The 17,587-nt window shown below is 40.1% G+C and overlaps 1 protein-coding gene across 13 annotated transcripts in view; it reads right to left on the minus strand.

Annotated features, from left to right (window-relative positions):
• Positions 1 to 8,806: 8,806 nt before the first annotated feature.
• LOC127369687 (microtubule-associated protein 4) overlaps positions 8,807 to 17,587 on the minus strand; it is a 115,094-nt gene continuing 106,313 nt past the window's right edge. For 9 of the 13 annotated variants that reach the window (XM_051411263.1, XM_051411268.1, XM_051411261.1 and 6 more), the window contains 6 exons: positions 17,045 to 17,101; positions 14,518 to 14,610; positions 13,702 to 13,783; positions 12,602 to 12,714; positions 9,412 to 9,598; positions 8,976 to 9,110 (listed from right to left, as the gene is read on the minus strand). In XM_051411263.1, the coding sequence (XP_051267223.1) occupies positions 9,103 to 9,110; positions 9,412 to 9,598; positions 12,602 to 12,714; positions 13,702 to 13,783; positions 14,518 to 14,610; positions 17,045 to 17,101 (540 nt within the window). In that variant the 3' untranslated portion in view covers positions 8,976 to 9,102. The other 4 variants (XM_051411260.1, XM_051411262.1, XM_051411265.1 and 1 more) reach the window with 4 other exon arrangements.

A 17,587-nucleotide genomic window follows, 5' to 3' on the forward strand; every position in this document is an offset into this window, starting at 1 on the left:
AAAGAGGTTTTTAAGTGGTGTCAATAATTCCCATGCTCCGTAAGTGGAGGAGCAGCCATATTGACGAGCCTGGTATCCAGGAAACTAGTTAACTATGTTTCTCTCTCACCCACTCCCTTTTATTATATACCAATAAGGAACTGTTTCACACAAACCATTGGCAACGATTAACCTTAGTAAGTGCCTCATACAAGGTGTATAACGTTTGTGATTGTACCCCGAATCAGGGAAATTAAATCTTTCAAGTATTAGGGACAAAAAGCACAGTAATATCTACTGAACGTGTGTTATCTAGTGCCATCAAGGATTGATTTATTAAGCTTAGAATGTGGCTTTCTAATTGATTGAAAAACCAGAGCTCTGCATATTTGTTTTAATGTACTGTGAACAACACCAATGTATATTTCAGTCCAGAGAAGGAAGTCTAAGACATTCTGTGTGCAGGTTAATTGGGCTTGAGATGTATATTAATGATTATGTGTGTATGTTTGTGTGGTTTTGGCTATTTGCACTATTTAAGCAGGATAAGATATTTGTCCCAGTCGGTTTATTCTAAAGCTGCAAGACAATATAGCCTATGTGTTTTTATTATTTTTACACCTGCAAATGGAATGTAGGCATATTTTCTTCCAACATCACTGATATTAATATTTTTCCAAATGATTATGTTTGTACTAAAATTATTTATTTTATCCGACTCGCTAAAATCACTTTCACTTAAGGCTATATGACAATTTCTGCACTTTTATACCTATATAACCCTTGACTTTCTGGTTTTGCTTACATTTAACGCGAGATCTGTTTGAAGTGCCCTTCTTTGTATTCTTTAATGAATCCTTCTAAAATAAACAATTTAACATTTGATGTTAAAACAAATATAATACCCTTGTCATAGTCAATACCTGTCTCTTTAACTCTTTTTAAAGACATCATTGTTTTCATAACATTACTAGAATTACAGTATGTGCACAGCTGCTGTTATACAACGCTGACTCTCTGAATGAGTAAAGCTTTAAATTCTGGTCTTGGCTCCCTCATCGGGTCACACAATTTATAGTGACTTATTCAACAAACTGTTCACAGACCAGCACCTATACCCCCAACTGTGGGGGGTGGCATTTTACTCAGACACATTGTTCATTTGTCTTGTGACAAGAAAAGTTGGTCTTTGAAGTACCTTTTATTTGTTATTACTATTATTATTTATTACTATTGTTGTTGTTGATATATGTAGAGTAGTGTTCATAGTCTTGTTTAAAAGTCTCCTGACAGGAGTTGCCTGGAATTCAGGTTGCTTGACAATATGTTACGTATGCAATGTTGATGTTTACCTTTCCATAATACAGGACAATACATAGAGTTGGGATGGTTACTTTAAAAATGTCATCTGATACAATTAATAATTACCTGTTGAAATGTAGTCAGTAACCTAATCCAAGTATCACAATATTAACATCTATAAGACAACAGAAAGAAAAGTATTAAAATGTTTCCTGTTTTACTTAGTTACTTACCTTTCAGACCACTTCCTGCCACTTTCCCTCCAGTTTGATTGTTTGCCCCGCCGCAATTGGTTCCACCTGTGTTTCATTATTCCCCCTAATTAGAGAATCTTATGTGTGTCTACTCCTTCATATACAATTCATATAAAAACCCAATTCTATTTTTAAAAATGTATTTTGTTGGGCTCAAGATAATGGCAAAGGTCAAAGGTGCCCACAAATGCATAAAAACACATGAGGAGAGAGCGTGTATCAGTCATTAGCTGCAAACAACAAAGATGATAAAAAATGTAGATTTAAAAAAAGAGTTTGAGACCCCTGTGATAGACCATTTCCACAGCTGGAAGGCAGAACTTGCACTGTGCTGTGATGTTGTTATCTTTTCTACTTCAGAGATAAAATAATGGTGAACATGGGCGCCCGGTTAGCTCAGTCGGTAGAGCTGGCGACCCATGTGCTAAGGCCTTGCTGCAGCGGCCCAGGGTTTGAATCAGACCTGTGGCCCTTTGCAGCATGTCATCCCCACTCTCTCTGCCCCCCCTCCTGTCTGTCTTCGGCTGTACCTATCAAATAAAGGCAACAAAAAGGCCCAAAAATAATGGTGAACATTACATTATTGAGCTGCGAAGACGGCAACCTGAGGTCATAATGGATGTTTTTCACAGTAGACATTTTGACTTGTAAAATCAGCAAAAGCACAAATGAAACTAATAATTGTATTAATGGCTGCATCAGTAACCCTTTTCACAGCAGCCACTGTGACATGGAATAGTAGAGTAAAGACAGCTGTTACAAATGAAACTATTTAATTCTTAATACAATTTACTGTAGCAGAGAATTTCCAGTAAGCCAACATGCACAATAGCAGCATCCTGACTGTTTGATTTGAATGGAACCTTTAGTGGCATTGGTAACCTCTGTGTTTACCCTATTACTTCATGACAAAATGGCTGACACGTACGTTATAGGCTCATCCTACTATTCTGTCTTGTATTCATACAGAAAAACTACAAAAAAAAGCAAGAAATTGGCTCTCAGACGGAACATGTTCGTTCATAAACGGCACATCAGTGATTTTGGTACCCCGGTTTCAGGGGTCCTGGTTTTATGTATGCTAACCTGGCATGGTTTACAGGGACACTTCAATAGACAAAGCTATTAAAGTTATTAGTTACACCTCAGCTCCTGCTGCAAAGACAGTACAAATATTTGCTGAGAAAAAGGTCAAGGCAGCAGAAAACACATCTCCTGTTAAAGTATGTTCCTAGTACATAGTATGTAAAAGTTTTTATTCATAAAAATTATTTTTGGGCTTGTCCTTTACTAGAATCACTCAGAAAGGCACACTCTACCAGGTAAGCTATTGGAGAACCCCAAGGTGAGCTACTTCTTGTTGTACTTTGGTGATAACAACCAGTGAATCTGTGACATGTGAAGTGTCACATAGATTAGGTCAGGGGTAGGCAACCTGCGACTCTTTAGCCCCTCTCTAGTGGCTGCCTGTGGCTTTGAGAGGGGAAAAAAATACAAAAATGACATCTTCATTTATCATTGATCTAGACCAGTGATTCTTACATTCTCCAACTGTAAAAAGTTTAAAACTAACATTTTAACAAAACACAACTTAATGTGTGTCATACATTACTTCCTGACCTGGTGCCTTTTCCTCTATATATTGCTGAACCTTAATAGTGGTGGCCACTATTCTTGAGTTTCCCATGCTAGGCTAGCTATGGAAATCCAAGTCTTGAGGGAAAACAGAGAATTTAATAGTGCATGGACAGATTTGTTTCCTTTCACCACCAATGCTGCTGGCTTAACACTATGTTTGATCTGCAGCGAGAGATTAGCCTAAGGCTCTAATACGTTTCACGCCTCCAGACAGGTTTTCTGTCAATAATGGCTCTTTAGATTGTAAAGGTTGCTGACCCCTGGAAAATGTTTTTTGAAGTCAAAAACATTATTGTGGCACATAAGTAAAGCATTGAATACAAATCTAAAGGAAAATCAATGAACTTTTAATAAGATGTGCAAACATTTTCCAAACACATGGAAAACACATCTTTTATTTTATTAATCTAAATTAATGTGTTCAATTTGAAAGCATTTTACACCACACTGAGGTGGTAGCTGGGTGGCATTTGTAGACCACTCTAGATCAGTGATTCCCACCCTGGGGGTAGGGACTCCCACATGGGCAGTTGCAAGGCCTTCTTGATTTTAAGGCGTGCTAGAAAATGTCAAAAATATACACAGTAGGCCTATATGTCAGCATTTGGTGTGAAGTAAATGTCTGTGAAGTAAATGTAAATTGTCTAATAGAACAATGGCAAAGTGTCAGAGACAAGAAAACACTGAATATGTCAAAAAAGAAGCCGATTAAGTCTGTATGATTGTTAAAAAAACTATAAAAAAAACATAATACTGACAGAATTGTATAAAGGTTCCCTAAACAGGAAATAATCTGTTCAAAATTCATCCAAATCACCCCTTTTACACAAACTTCCTGTTCACTGTTTGGGTTCATTGTACAGTTTTGAATATAATATAAAATATGTCACTGAGTCAGGGGCCGTCAGTTTCCTCAATGATTTTAAAAGAAAATGGGGTCCCTTGAGGGAATGGTTGGGAACCACCCCTCTAGAGCCTCTACTGAGAATATGGAGTTAGCTCTGCCCAACTTCAACCTGAAATCAGCCCACTGAAAACACTTGTGGTCTGAAACAGAAGAAAGTCAAACACAAATGAGAGTTTTAGTCCATTTTATTTCATGTTCAACAATCACATCACTAATTAACAAGTAATCACAAACACTTTTTTTCCAAACCAAAAAATAAAATTCAAATTAATGAAATAAAAATAAAATAAAACCACAAAAAAACCAATGAGGAGGTTCTGCAAATGACATAGTAAGTCTACCTAACACATCCCATTGTTGTTTTTTCAGCATGCTCTGCAGGTACAGTAGGTGTTCATTAGCTAGTGTTACACTTGCATGTCTGGTATGAGTGCAGTGGCGGTAGATGAAGCTCTACAACGCTCCTTGGATAGATAACTGAGGAGCACTTATTAACACAAACCAACTACAGTTAGTCTTCTTAGCCTTACACAAGGACGTGTTAGGGTCTCGGTGTGTGTGTGACTCTCCTGGGCAGGTTGCTGCTTTTCGAGCGCCATATGTAGCAGCCAATGTGTTTTTGATATGCAGTACTCCCAAATTACAGGCCTGTACATTGATCTCTACACTAGTGCCTGCTTGAACAAGAAATTCCCTGTGCCCACAGAAATACAGCGTTGAGTGTTTCAGGTGCTTCAGTCCCTTTCAGCTTTGTTCTATTATCAAATGACCTGCAGAGGTCACTGTATCCTGAATTTACCAGCCTGTCAGAACATTATTCTCATCTCTTAAGACTGGGCTTGCGGGGCATGATTTAATAGTGTGCAGGCATAACTGTGCATTACACATTCTGTTAAAAATGTTTTAAATTAATCATATTGCAAGTTAAACATTTCTAAATCAAGCTGCTGTTAAAATCAGATTTATTGAGATCTTGAAGACTTTCTAAGTGTTGCACTGGGTTCAGATCTTGCTGTGCACATCCTTGGAGAAACTCCAGGATGCAGTTTGCGAGACTGGCTGTCACAAATCAAAAGTCTAATCCCTTCAACCGCGAGAGCACAACCACCACGAGGCTACAGGAACACAACGATAAATACATATACAAAAGTGTTGCGTCTTTAGTACAATATATCTCAAAAGACATTCTTTCACTTCAGTGGCCCCTTTCTAATGAAAAAGGCAGACTTTTTCAATTTGTCATACTAATAATCAGAATAATAGTCATAAGTCATGATAAAACATTTCCTCCCCTTGGAACTATTAGAGGTACATGGACATAAGAGCTGTTATCAACAACCTCAACACCCCCCCACCCACCAAACCCCCTGATGCTGCTGCTGTTTTGTTTTATTTAGGGCCATAAAGAGTGCATCAGCAGAAAAATATCTATATACATCCATGTGCAATCTCATAAGTAGTGGTAAGTAAAAACTCTAAAAGCAAAGCTAAAACACGGTTTGTGGACAGGCACAAGGACAAATTCAGCTAGGTGACAGCCGTGGCACAAACAAAGCAATTTAACTATTTGATGACAGCTGCTCTTTTAGCAACACTCAACTGGCAGAAAAGCCCTCCTACATCTGCATGTGAAATCACTTTTAGAAGACATAATTAGAAGTTATTGCCCATTTCTGTCAAAACTGGATCTTTCATAAAAGGCTCTTGTTTTCTTATATTAGATTTAAAGGGATTCCAATATAAAACTTAACAATGACTGAGTCTCGACTGTGTTTCATGATTGGATAGTAGAAGAAGAAAAAAAAAAACGAGGGCACTGTCATTCAGTTTATTGCTCTATTCATATCATCACGTAAAAGCTCATTCAAAATTAGGTCATTTAGGATCAATGGTTCATAGAGGGGTATTGTAATTGTTAATTAAACGGCACCACTCCATCACAGTGAGCCCTCTTTGATATATTAAAGCATTATGGTGCAATTTAGTTCTGTCAAAGCTACATTGAGAATCATTACTAAAGTGACATTTAGAATCGTTGTTTGAAGTCTCTGTATGTATGTATGTATGTATGTATGTGTTTTTGTGTTTGTTGTATGTATGTATGTATGTATGTATGTATGTATGTGTGTATGTGTGTATGTGTACATATGTATATTGATAAAATTGTTCAATTTCCACTAAGGTATTTGCCACCATCCAACTTGCTTGCCATTGAACTTTCAATCACTACTCAAATGAAAGAATTTTGATGAAGATACCTTATTCAAATCCAACAAAAACTAGAGTTATTCTATTTTACTAGATATGTGTTATAACTGGCGCTGATTATTGAAAAGGTTCTGACAAACCCAAAGTATGCTACCTGCCCAACACCAAAAAGCATACAGACAGTTAGGGCTAGCTGGTGAACATAGTGGATGTTTTTGTAGCTAAAAATCCAGATATTTCCCTCAGGAATTGGTAGAGTAAATATCTGACCTACATTCGCAACATGGACACAAACACGACTCCAAATAAATGCTTATGTTGCTCTGTATCTGCTGGATATTTAAACAGGCCAGCTTAACCATAACCACTTAATAGGGTGATAATGTCAACTTTGTGTTTACAGTTTATTTGTGCTGCCCCCAAGTGGCCCAAAAAAAGCAAAAAAAAAAAAACCAAAAACTGATGCAGGTTTAAGAAGGAGCAAAACTGATATTGAAGAATTCCAGTTGACACCCAGCCCTTTGTTTAAACACTATACTTAAAACTGAGCATGGCAGACGAGTGAATATTAAGCAAAATCAGTTTTACTTTACAATGATTTTGCAGCTGCTATATTACTGAAAAAAAAACTACAAAATAAATCAGAACAACTGATAAACACCATCTTGAGTATTTCTGTATGGGCTGTGGAGTCACTGTATACACATCTGCACCTAGTTTGGAGCTGTGGAATCAAATCAACCATCAAAAACCAGTTCTTCCTGCCCATCTGCGCTAAATCCCCATTTGAGTAACGACACATCAACTGGCTAGGTCTGCCCCAGAGATATACGTATGGTACCAAACCACAACACTTTGAGTCATAATGCACATAGGCTTTCAGCTCTGGGCGTCATATTATATAATCTGGCCATGCACTATAAAGGCAAATTGGAGGCAACAGTTGAATACATTGCTACGAGAGAAAGAGGATAAAGCCACGTCATGTTCCACTGCCACGACTCAGAGAAAAGTGCCCAACACACATTAGAGATGTTTTCAGCCAAACAACATGCTACCATAACCCTAAAAGAAACACCTGAAATGGGACAACAACCATGACTACACACAACTACCAGGAGCTTGATTTACAGAATTTCCTTAAAACAGCGATACCAGGTTGCCCCTAGCGTTTCTATGTCCGTTTTGTGATATTCTCTTCCTTCGAGCAGCATTAGGCGTGAGCCCGCAACGTCCTCGTTTGCTGTAAATTACAAGTAAAAAGGACCGGAGGCACAAACGAGACACACAGCTCCCTCGACTTCAGAGACGTTTCCTATCTGTAGCGTTTAGACATCTTCCTCATCTCCCTCTGGACTGCATGCTCCATTTAAAGCTTCACTACTTAAGCAAACATCCTCTATTGCGTCTCAAAAACTTTTCAGGTTTCAATCTTTTTTGCTACTTTGCCACAAACACACCTCAAATGCTTTTTTTAACCCTTCTAGCAACACCTCCTTCCTCACTTTCTTCCTCCCTCATCTCCTTCTTAACTGTGTGTCTTGGTTTACAAAAAACCTGTGCGTGTTTCCAAGATTTTCTGAGTGCTATCGGAAAATTAAAGACTGCCCGCCGTATTGCTTATACAGGAAGAAAACATACAATAAATAAATAAAACCTTGTTTTAAAATCAAGAAGCTAGGAGGAGAGAAAAGAAGAAAACTGGAGAAAGACAGAAATAAGATCTGAACAGAACACCAAAGCTCATTTTTACACAATTTTGTCACTCGAACACATCATCACAAACACAGAGAATAAAGAGTTAAACAGCCTACTTGTTGTCTAGCTTTTTTGTTTGTCAGCTTGTTTATGATAGTGAAGAGAGCGGAAGTGATGGAGCAGATGAGATGGACAATGAAGTACTATGATGTCAATGAAGCAGTGGTTACTGGGAACAGTAACTAAAGTCACGAGGAATAGACAAGCTATGTGTGTGACGGAAGCCATGGGTGAGTCCGAGAGGGTTTCCACGCTGCTCAGTCAACGAATGAAGCGATCGCCACTGTCATGTGTGGAGGTGAGACAATGCGAGGTCACCACCAGGCAAAGAGGATCCAAGTGACACCCTAATGATTCCCGGTCAGCCAGCTTGGAGATGACGCAACCAAATATTTTAACCAAACCTTGCCGTCCCCTCATTTCCCCAAGCTTAGTCTATACAGTCATTTCAGCCAAATATAGGAGGGTAGGGATGGCGGCAATGATGATGATGGCGCATGACGATGAAGAGGCATGACAACATGAAGTTGATACTAGAGTGGCAGAACTATTGGATGATTAAAACATTTGCAATGACAGATTTAAGATAAAAGGGGTTTTCAGAGCTTGATGGGGGAAAGAAAGGTCAAGATTCCTTTAAGGAGCTGCTGTTGTCACCCTGGACCCCCCCCCTGGAGAGGCAGCGAGGAGGGGGCAGAGGGGGAGCCGGCGCAGCCTGTGGAAGCCAACGATTCAATGAGGGAGACACTGCGAGGAGCCAGGGGGTGGTGGTGGTGGTGGTGGTGGTTTTGATGTAGAGAATAGAAGGAACCGTGTGGGTTGGGACTGTTGTTGTCCTGGGGGGCTGGCCAGGTGACGATGTCGGCGCCGTGGTCCGTGCGAGAGCGAGCATTCTCGCGGAAGTTGAGCTTGAAAGACTCAATCTGCAGCAGAGAGGTTGGAAAGAAAGAGGGGGGAGGAAGAGAAAAAAATATATATATAGATAGGGGAAGGTGGGGTTGGTGTTGTTGTGGGCGGGGTGGGGGGTGGGGTGAGGAAGGCAGAGGGATAGAAGAATTAGATGCCTGCAAGATAAGAAGTCAAAAGATGATGTTGTGATCAGGTGCTTTGGACTACTGACAACATGGTGATGAATACAACACATACAGATACAGATACACTCACATGCAGTCACAAAGATGCTTTATGATGAACTGTTTCAGTTAAGGAGAAAAAAGTGAAAACCCACACGCTGTTAGTCCATTTATTATACATTATGCTATGTCGGCAATAGGAGTACCACAGGGCATCATTGGAGGAATCCTTCCGTTTTTGCTACACGGCAATCAAACCCAGCAGATGAGGCTGGCACACACACAAACTTACTTGTCTCTGGGATGCACGAGTCCAGAGCCTGGGCCTCCCGGAGGCCCTCACTATCACAGGGAGCCCCCTCCTTCAGCCCATTCTCCTGGGCAGCAGGGCTCCCTGCCTGCCCTGGCTCAGAGCCTGGGGCCGCGGTGCCACTCAGGGGAGTCCCATTCCCCTCTGTTGTGTCCTGGGCCCCCTCAGCCTAGAAACACATAGCAGGGCGTGTCAATCGGTGGGGGATGGGGATGGAACAACCTGGCTCCAAATCTCGTATGACTGCAGTTCATTTGTTGTCTTTTGTGAAAGACAGGATATAGTTCTGTCTGTAGTTACTGACCATAGTCTAGACGGATGGTTTGCAAAAATCTGGCGAGGCACATACCTTAATAAAAACATCTAAGATCTGGAGCCAGACTAAGGTGGGTGGTGATGGAATTCCAAAATAATGGTGTATAACATTCAAACTGAACAACTGAACATGCCCAATGAATGCAGTGATAGCAAACAAATTCAAGCACATCATATAAAAAAAGCAGATGCAAAATGTGTAGGTGTTTTTCCTGAACCACAAACCCTTCTGCATGATCTCATACACATATCTGTAAAAAGACTTGAATGCTATTATCCTATTTCTAATGACAAAACCCAGGACAACCCAGGAAAATACACAAAGAGGCCTGAATAGCTTTATACTTAACATGCAGTTCAATAAACTCATCAGACAAGGTATTATTTATCTTAACCCAAAACCCAAACCAACAATGTGTGAGTCCTTCTGTTTCTTGCTTTCCTACCATACCTGTGGCACTCAGCCTGAAGCCCACTGGTTCCTACTGGAGGAAAGAACCAGGGGGGCTTGGCCTGTTACACTCAAGAAGTGTTTTAAGTAACTTAAACATGAGTCAATAGTGTTGTATTTGTTAGGGACTAATTTCAGCTGCGGATGAATACACATTTTCCACAAGAAATATATAGAAAAATAAATATAGAATATCACTTCTGCTAAACATATAAGGACACCCATCATTTGGAGACTCTCGACAGTGACACAGCATGAGAAAGGGTGGGTGTTTAAAGCCTGCACAATTCTAGAATAAAGATAGATAAGATATTGTATGCATGATATACAGTATTTCCAACAAAAACAAACAAAAGTAAGATAAGCAAAATATCAGTTGTTATAAAGAGTATATTTCAAAGCTCAAACTAAAAATAGACTTCAGTTCACTTAAAAAAAGCTACAGCCTCTCTCAAAACGGGCTCTTATTATGTGAGTGCTATTTTTAACAGTCCTTAAAATCCATCTTCACTCTGTTGGTGGGTGCAGATGATGATGGCGTGTGAAGATGAGGATGTGAGTGAATGATGGGATCATGCAGCAATCATGAAACACAGATGGGCTGCCATAGGCTGAGGGGACAGGTGACATCATTTCTGTTCAATTAGCTCTTTTCTTTAAATTCCCATCCCATACAATAAACTTAATCCTGTTTGAAAGGTTTTCTATTTTAGAAATGTATGACCATCCCCAATCTTTCATATCAAATGCCACATGCCAGAATGTCAACATCCTTTCCCTGTGTCCCTGTCTTCTTCCATTCTCTCTCTCTAAATGTGTTGGACAGAGCTGAGCTGTGCCCTGCAGGGAGGCATCCAGACACAACAGAAGGACAAAGGGCCAGGAAAAAGGGAGCAGACTGCAGGTGTAGAGGGTTTGAGATGTTTTCAGGTTGCCGTAGATGGCTTATGACAGGCTGTCATTATCATCAGCGATTGTAGCTCGAAGCCACCCAGCATCTTTTAGATGTTGTTATGAACACGGCGGTGGAAAGAGACAAGCATGAAAAGCCTCTAACAGTTTTCTCCTCACACACAAAAACCTCCATGACACTGTTTTATTTATTAACATGCAGACAAACAGGAAATGAAGGAACTGAGTCAGCAGTTGCGTCCTTCAGACAGCCATCTTCTGATGAAGGATATCACGAGCACACTCTCTACATGTCTGATCATTCAGTGTAAGAAGATAGTGTACTACATGAGCACACTATTTTCTGTCACAGTTGCTTAGACAGAAAAAAGTCAGGATTTAGAAACATTTGACTCAGAACCTGACAGTTAGTGGGTTGTATTGAGTTTTTGCAAATGAAATAATACCTAGAGATGTCTTTTTTTTTTTTTACTATTTATTAGTTTATTTAGTTATTTGTTTAATGTGACAGAGAACTACTTGAAACCAAGTTTTCAGGGGCTTTAATAAAGAGCTGAGATATTACTTAAAGGACCAGCATGTAGGATTTAGTTCCATCTAGTGGTGAAGTTGCACATCACAACCAAGTGAAACCACTCACCTCAACTGAGTGTGTTCGAAAAAACTACGATGGCTGTGAAACTCACAAAAAAAATGCAAAAGGTGCTATCTAGAGACAGTGTTTGCTTTGTCTGTTCTGGGCTACTGTAGAAACATGGCAGTTCAACATGACAGAGAGCTCCCTCTGTAGGTAAAAACGGCTCATTCTAAGGTAACAAAAACACAATGATTCTAATATTCAGGTGATTATACACTCATTAAAAAACATACCTATGAATATTATATTCCATTTCTGTCAATAGAGCATCCTAATGTTACACACTGGACCTTTAAGACCAGAGGTTCCTGCAAACTGTTTCAGGCCTGGCATCCAAAATTGAAATTTGGTCTCTCATTCTGGGCAATAGAGCTTACAAAATACACTGTAGAATTTACAGCAACCACTGTAGAGGTATTTTAAAAGTAGACGGACAACCAGAAACTGAGTGAATTGTGGTTAGATGTGCCGTGGTACCTGTTCTATATTTATATGAGGAGTAAATATTGCCGTAATGAACTATTTTCATCCAGATGCATTGGCTCAACTGCATTTTTTCCATATGATAATGAAGGTCAGTCATGCAATGCACACTTCGTTGCCATCCTGACCAGCTGAAGTAGGTGCACTGAACACAACCCTCAACACTTTGCAACAACATGTGTCATTACTATTTGTAGGAAGTGTATCTGAATTTACATTTGCTAATGAACTGTGAAACCTGATTAATCTGATTGGCTGATAAAAAAAAAATTTAAGAAAAGTTTTTTTTATCTCAATTTCAGAAAGTGTAGAGATCTGCAGACACTTCCAATGATTAGGAACAGAGTAACGGTGTGCACGTGTGATGATCTCACCTTGATGTTTCCTCCACCGGGTGAATGGCTCACATTGTCCATGGAGCCCACTTTGGACTGGGCCTTTTCCCTGAAGCTCACTTTGTGGGACTCGATCTTCACAACACCACCACCTGCAGCACACACGCATGATCAGTCTGATGGTTATACACATGCACGCATGGACACAAGCTTACATATTCATGAGCATGTGCAAAACAGATAGATATTCTGCATCGGCATCTCATGCTTCACTGTGAACAACTGTGGTAACTGTTTGTTTAAGACCCCGCTTGAGTTTGATGCTTAAAATATTCACATGAAAGTCTGATTTAGCACTTTTGAATTCCAATGTGGTATCATGACTACAAAACTGGGGAGGGATTTTTATACATTCATTTAATTTGTACAATATATTATGGAGCCACGACTTGACAGTTTATTGGTACACCTATTTAAAAGTAATGCAGTTTAATCCAACAACCCTGCAATAAACTGCATAAGTATTTGGCACAAGGGGGCTCTGATTTATACAGGGGTGGCATGTAGTATGTGTCTCAGTTTTCCGTTCATACCCAATTTATGCAATTCCAACACTGTTAATGGACCCCAGTATGCAGAAATATTCAAATACACTAGGTGAAAATAATATATTTATACCACATGCTAAACACTGCATGGTTCTTGCCAAAAACTGCATGGGATTAGCATAAAGTGGGCATATCTGCAAAGGGAAGATTTGTGGGTACCCATACAACCCATTTTCATTCAGGTATATATTGAGGTCAGAGGTCAAGGTAGTCTTTTCATTGCCAAAATTTGGCCTAAATTTGGAACATGGTTGGTACCAATGGATACCGCAGGTCTTCTAGTTTCATACTAGTATCCTCACTAGCTTTAAAACGTAGCCCACTACAGCCTCTAAAGGACAGTGCAGAATGGAAGAGGTAAGGAGAATTGGATGGCACTTGGGTTGGCCCCAGGCTCCCCCCTCTGGACACGCCCCTGTCTATGTGTACCTAATAAAGTGCCAACTCAGTGTACATAGAGATAGATCATCCAACATATCAAGCACAAGCTCCATGTATTAAATTAAATAAAAAAGTCATTTCCCAGCTCACCAGGCTTGTGCTTGATGTTGTCCTTGGAGCCGCACTTTGATGTCACCTTACTCAGGTCCACCTTCTTGTTGAGTATCTGCACCTGTCAAATGTCACATAAGCCTTTTAATCAGGAAACAGTATGATTTGGGGTTATGGGTCCCTTGATCGCTATTTCTTCTTCCGCTTCACTAAAAGCCCAATTTACACCTTGAATTACCACCATCAGGATAAGCAGGGCAACAGCAAAAAAACAAGTTTTGTTCTGTTACAATTTGATGTTGTTGAACAGGAGTGTTGCAAAGAAGTGGTTGAATCCAGCCTATAATTCTGAAGCAAATACTTGATGATGGCAGGATCACCTGGTACAGTCAGTGTGAAAAGACAAAGCTCTGGACAGCACAGCAAAATTTCAGGAAACAGAAAGTCCCAAATGTACCTCTCTGTGGTGACACAGACAATCTCGCTTTATTATTTGTTTAGTAAGTTAGTGACAGGGCAGGACAACAGAAGAAGAGGTTGAGGAAGCAGGGGGCTGTCAAGCGGGTTCTGGGGAAGGGCTGGTACTTCAGGCTTGCTAGCATGCTGTCCAATAATCCCTCAACTTCCAGGGGTCCAAGCGAGAGCAGCGCTAGGTGTTGGTGGCCATAAGTACCGTAGCTTGATGTTTCATGTAGCCTACTGTACAACTTACTCATGCTGGCACTGATAAGGACCATTTTCAGGAGCAAAAAAGAGCCTAATACTTCATCTTTGCTCTGCTGTTCCTTCTATCCAATTTGTCTGACTAATTGGCCAATGCACATGAGCTCTGGTTGTGGGCCAAGCAGTACTTACATTCCCTCCACCAGGAACATGCTTCATATTGTCCTTGGAGCCCAAGCGTGAGGTGACGTGGCTGAAGTCCACCTTTTTGGAGACTATGTGAACCTATACGGACACAGCATAGCAGCAAGAGGGGAGAGGAGAGCAGGGGAGGGGAGATGGGATGACAGGAGAGGAAGTAAAAGGAAAGGAGAATGAAAGTAAGCAGAGGAGAGGAAAAGAAAAGGTAAAAGAAGACAAGAGGATAAAAAAGAGAAGAGTAGAGGAGAAGAAGTCACCATAATAGGTAGGGTTAGAAAGGAGAGGGCAGAGGGGTGGAGCGAGGTTCACCTGGGCAAAATCAAACATGGCTACAAATATTCTAGCTCTTAGGTGTGCTGGATATCAGCTGCTGGGCAGGTAAGCTGTCTGAAATCTTCCCTGTGTTACCATTTGAATAGTGACAGAATTTTTTCTAGAAAAGGAAAACACACAAACTACTTTATAGAACACAAACATGCAACACAACATATAAACATCTCCTCTCTGAGGAGAATTCAAGGAACCACAAGAAAATGTTATTAACACAGACTGACAGCTGACAAAAGCAACATTAATACTGTCATTTCATTAGCTTGCCAGACTCATAGACTGTATGTAATGATGGATGATATGACAGTTCCCGAATAGTGAAGCCAAAACATCTTGATCTCCTGCTGTATAACCCTATAAAAGGGAGGTTTTATGTCCTGATTGACGGCTGATCCCTGCTTGTGATTGAGTCGGCCCAACTCTGATACTGCGGCTCCAACCCAGATTAATGACTAAGGACCAACAAGCGCAAGATGGCAGAGGCTGTACCCGGGACATTTTGGCTTCAATTTTGTACAGTCATTATATACAGTCTGTGGTGAGAGATTACAAACCAAACCTGACATAGATCCAAGTTAGTTGTTACAGTTACAGTAGAAGTCATTGTTTGTCTTCGACACACCTACAGACTCTCACAAACTCACTTAGCACAGTCACAGATTTGTCAGCTGTGGGCCACAGTTCGGTGCCATAACAGTGCTGTTACCCCATGTTCCAAGACCTTATTACACAAGTGACCAACCAGCAGGAGTTGCTAGTGCATCGATATCTGACTCTACCACTTTTTGTATGTTTGCAACAAAGACTGACTCACTTTAAAGAATCCTGCAACGTTCCCTCTTTTTATACTGTGTTGTTTTCCATTCTTTTCAGAACACATAAAAATCTACTTGAGTTATATAATCCATCACGTGAAAATTACATCTGATTTTTGTTAGCTACATAATCATTATGTTTGTAAATGCAAATGATTTTAAAAGTGAACACTGCTTTAAAGCTGCAGTAGGTGACTTTTATAAAAATTTCACTATATCCTGACAGTACTACATAAAACAGATAATTTGTGAAAAAATCAGGTTCCTCTGGCTCCTCCTAGTGCTCCTAATGGTATTTGCAAGAATCCACCAAGTCTGAACAAAAACAAACAATCAGAGCCGAGAAAGATAGTAGATTGTTGAGTCTCTTTCGGAAGTTGTCACGCTTTGGATTGGTTAGAAGCTTTGGCATCCAAAGTGTCGGTATTTGACAACCTTGGAATGAGATTTAACAATCAACTATCTTTCTTAGCTCTCATTGGTTGTTTTCATTCATACATGGTGGATTCTCTTCTTTATTAGGAGCACTAGGAGGAGTCAGAGGAACCTGATTATTTCCCAGATTATCTGTCTCACATACTACTGTCAGGATATAGTGAAAGTTTCAGCAGATATGACAAAAACTTATTTTTATAAAAGTTACGTACTGCAGCTTTAAATATATGTATAAGTATGACACATTTTGTAGTACAAAGTTTGTTGTCTCTTTCTGTTGAATAGAATACATATGTATTCTACATGGCTCTGTGGTAGCGTGGAAGTAGAGTAGAAAGGCCATAGCTTCAAATGGAGCCATTTGCATTACAAGATTAACAGAACCAATGCCGATCCTAAATTGCCCTGCTGAGATTTGATAAATGGAGTGAAACCAGGCAAGGATGTAGGTTGATTATGGCATTAGGCAGTAATACCGAGTCAGCTTTCTTTGATTTCTAGTCTCATTTCTCATACCTCAAGGTAAAGTCTGAAGTCAGCAGTCAAGAGAAACTACAACTTTGATAAAGGTTAATTACCATCATGGCTCTCTAACTAGGATGCTAATTAACCATGAGAACACGCTTCTCTGTCTGAATAACCTGACTTGCAAAATAAGGAGGCAGAAATTAATCATTTATCACTCATGTAATTGTAAGTGTTTAAATTCTCCAGGGGAATATCTGTATTTCCGTCTGTCTCCATGTTGAGAATGGGCGTACAATAGAACGAGTGAATAAATGGGTTTGAAACTGTGAATTTATGTTCATTTTCAGTGAATCTTTGTTCCCTGTGTAGTGTAATCTAATACAAACAAACAAAAAATGAAAACATATGTATGAACAGAGAAGAGATGGGAAGTATTTGCTGATGGTAGGGAGGATGGAGAGGGAACTCACTTTGCCCTGGCTCGTTTCTTTGGAGGCGAGGGCCCTGCTCTGAGAGGCAGATGGCACCTGGAGAGACAAGCCCCCCCCCCACGGGTCAACAACAACAACACCTCGTAACAACACACAGGAACAGGAGGCGGTGCAGGAAGCGCAAAAGGATTAGGCACGAGGATCAAAAGTAGAAAGAGAAAAATGGGATTGAGAGAAGAAAGTAGAAGAGAAAGTAAGATGGAGGAGGATAAAGAGGAGGGAATATTAGATGCAAGGAAGGGGAGAGATAAGAGAAGGCAGGCATGCAAGAAGGAGAAGAAGAGCAAGAAGACAAGGGGTATAATGAGGAGAGTAGGAAAGTAAAGGTTAGGTGCACAAACAGAAGAAGATGATATGACAAAGGAGAAGTGCTTGAAGGATAGTCACAGTTTATTGCAACCTGGGTCTACAAAATGCAGTGACATCAGTTAAAGTCCAGCAGGCAAAGCTTGATTACCAAACCAATTGACCAAAGCAGGCAAAAGCCCCTAAAAATCCAAGGTTCAGTGTATGCCGGATGGT

Source organism: Dicentrarchus labrax, unplaced genomic scaffold, assembly GCF_905237075.1.
Source record: "Dicentrarchus labrax unplaced genomic scaffold, dlabrax2021, whole genome shotgun sequence".
Taxonomy (NCBI): Eukaryota; Metazoa; Chordata; class Actinopteri; family Moronidae; genus Dicentrarchus; species Dicentrarchus labrax.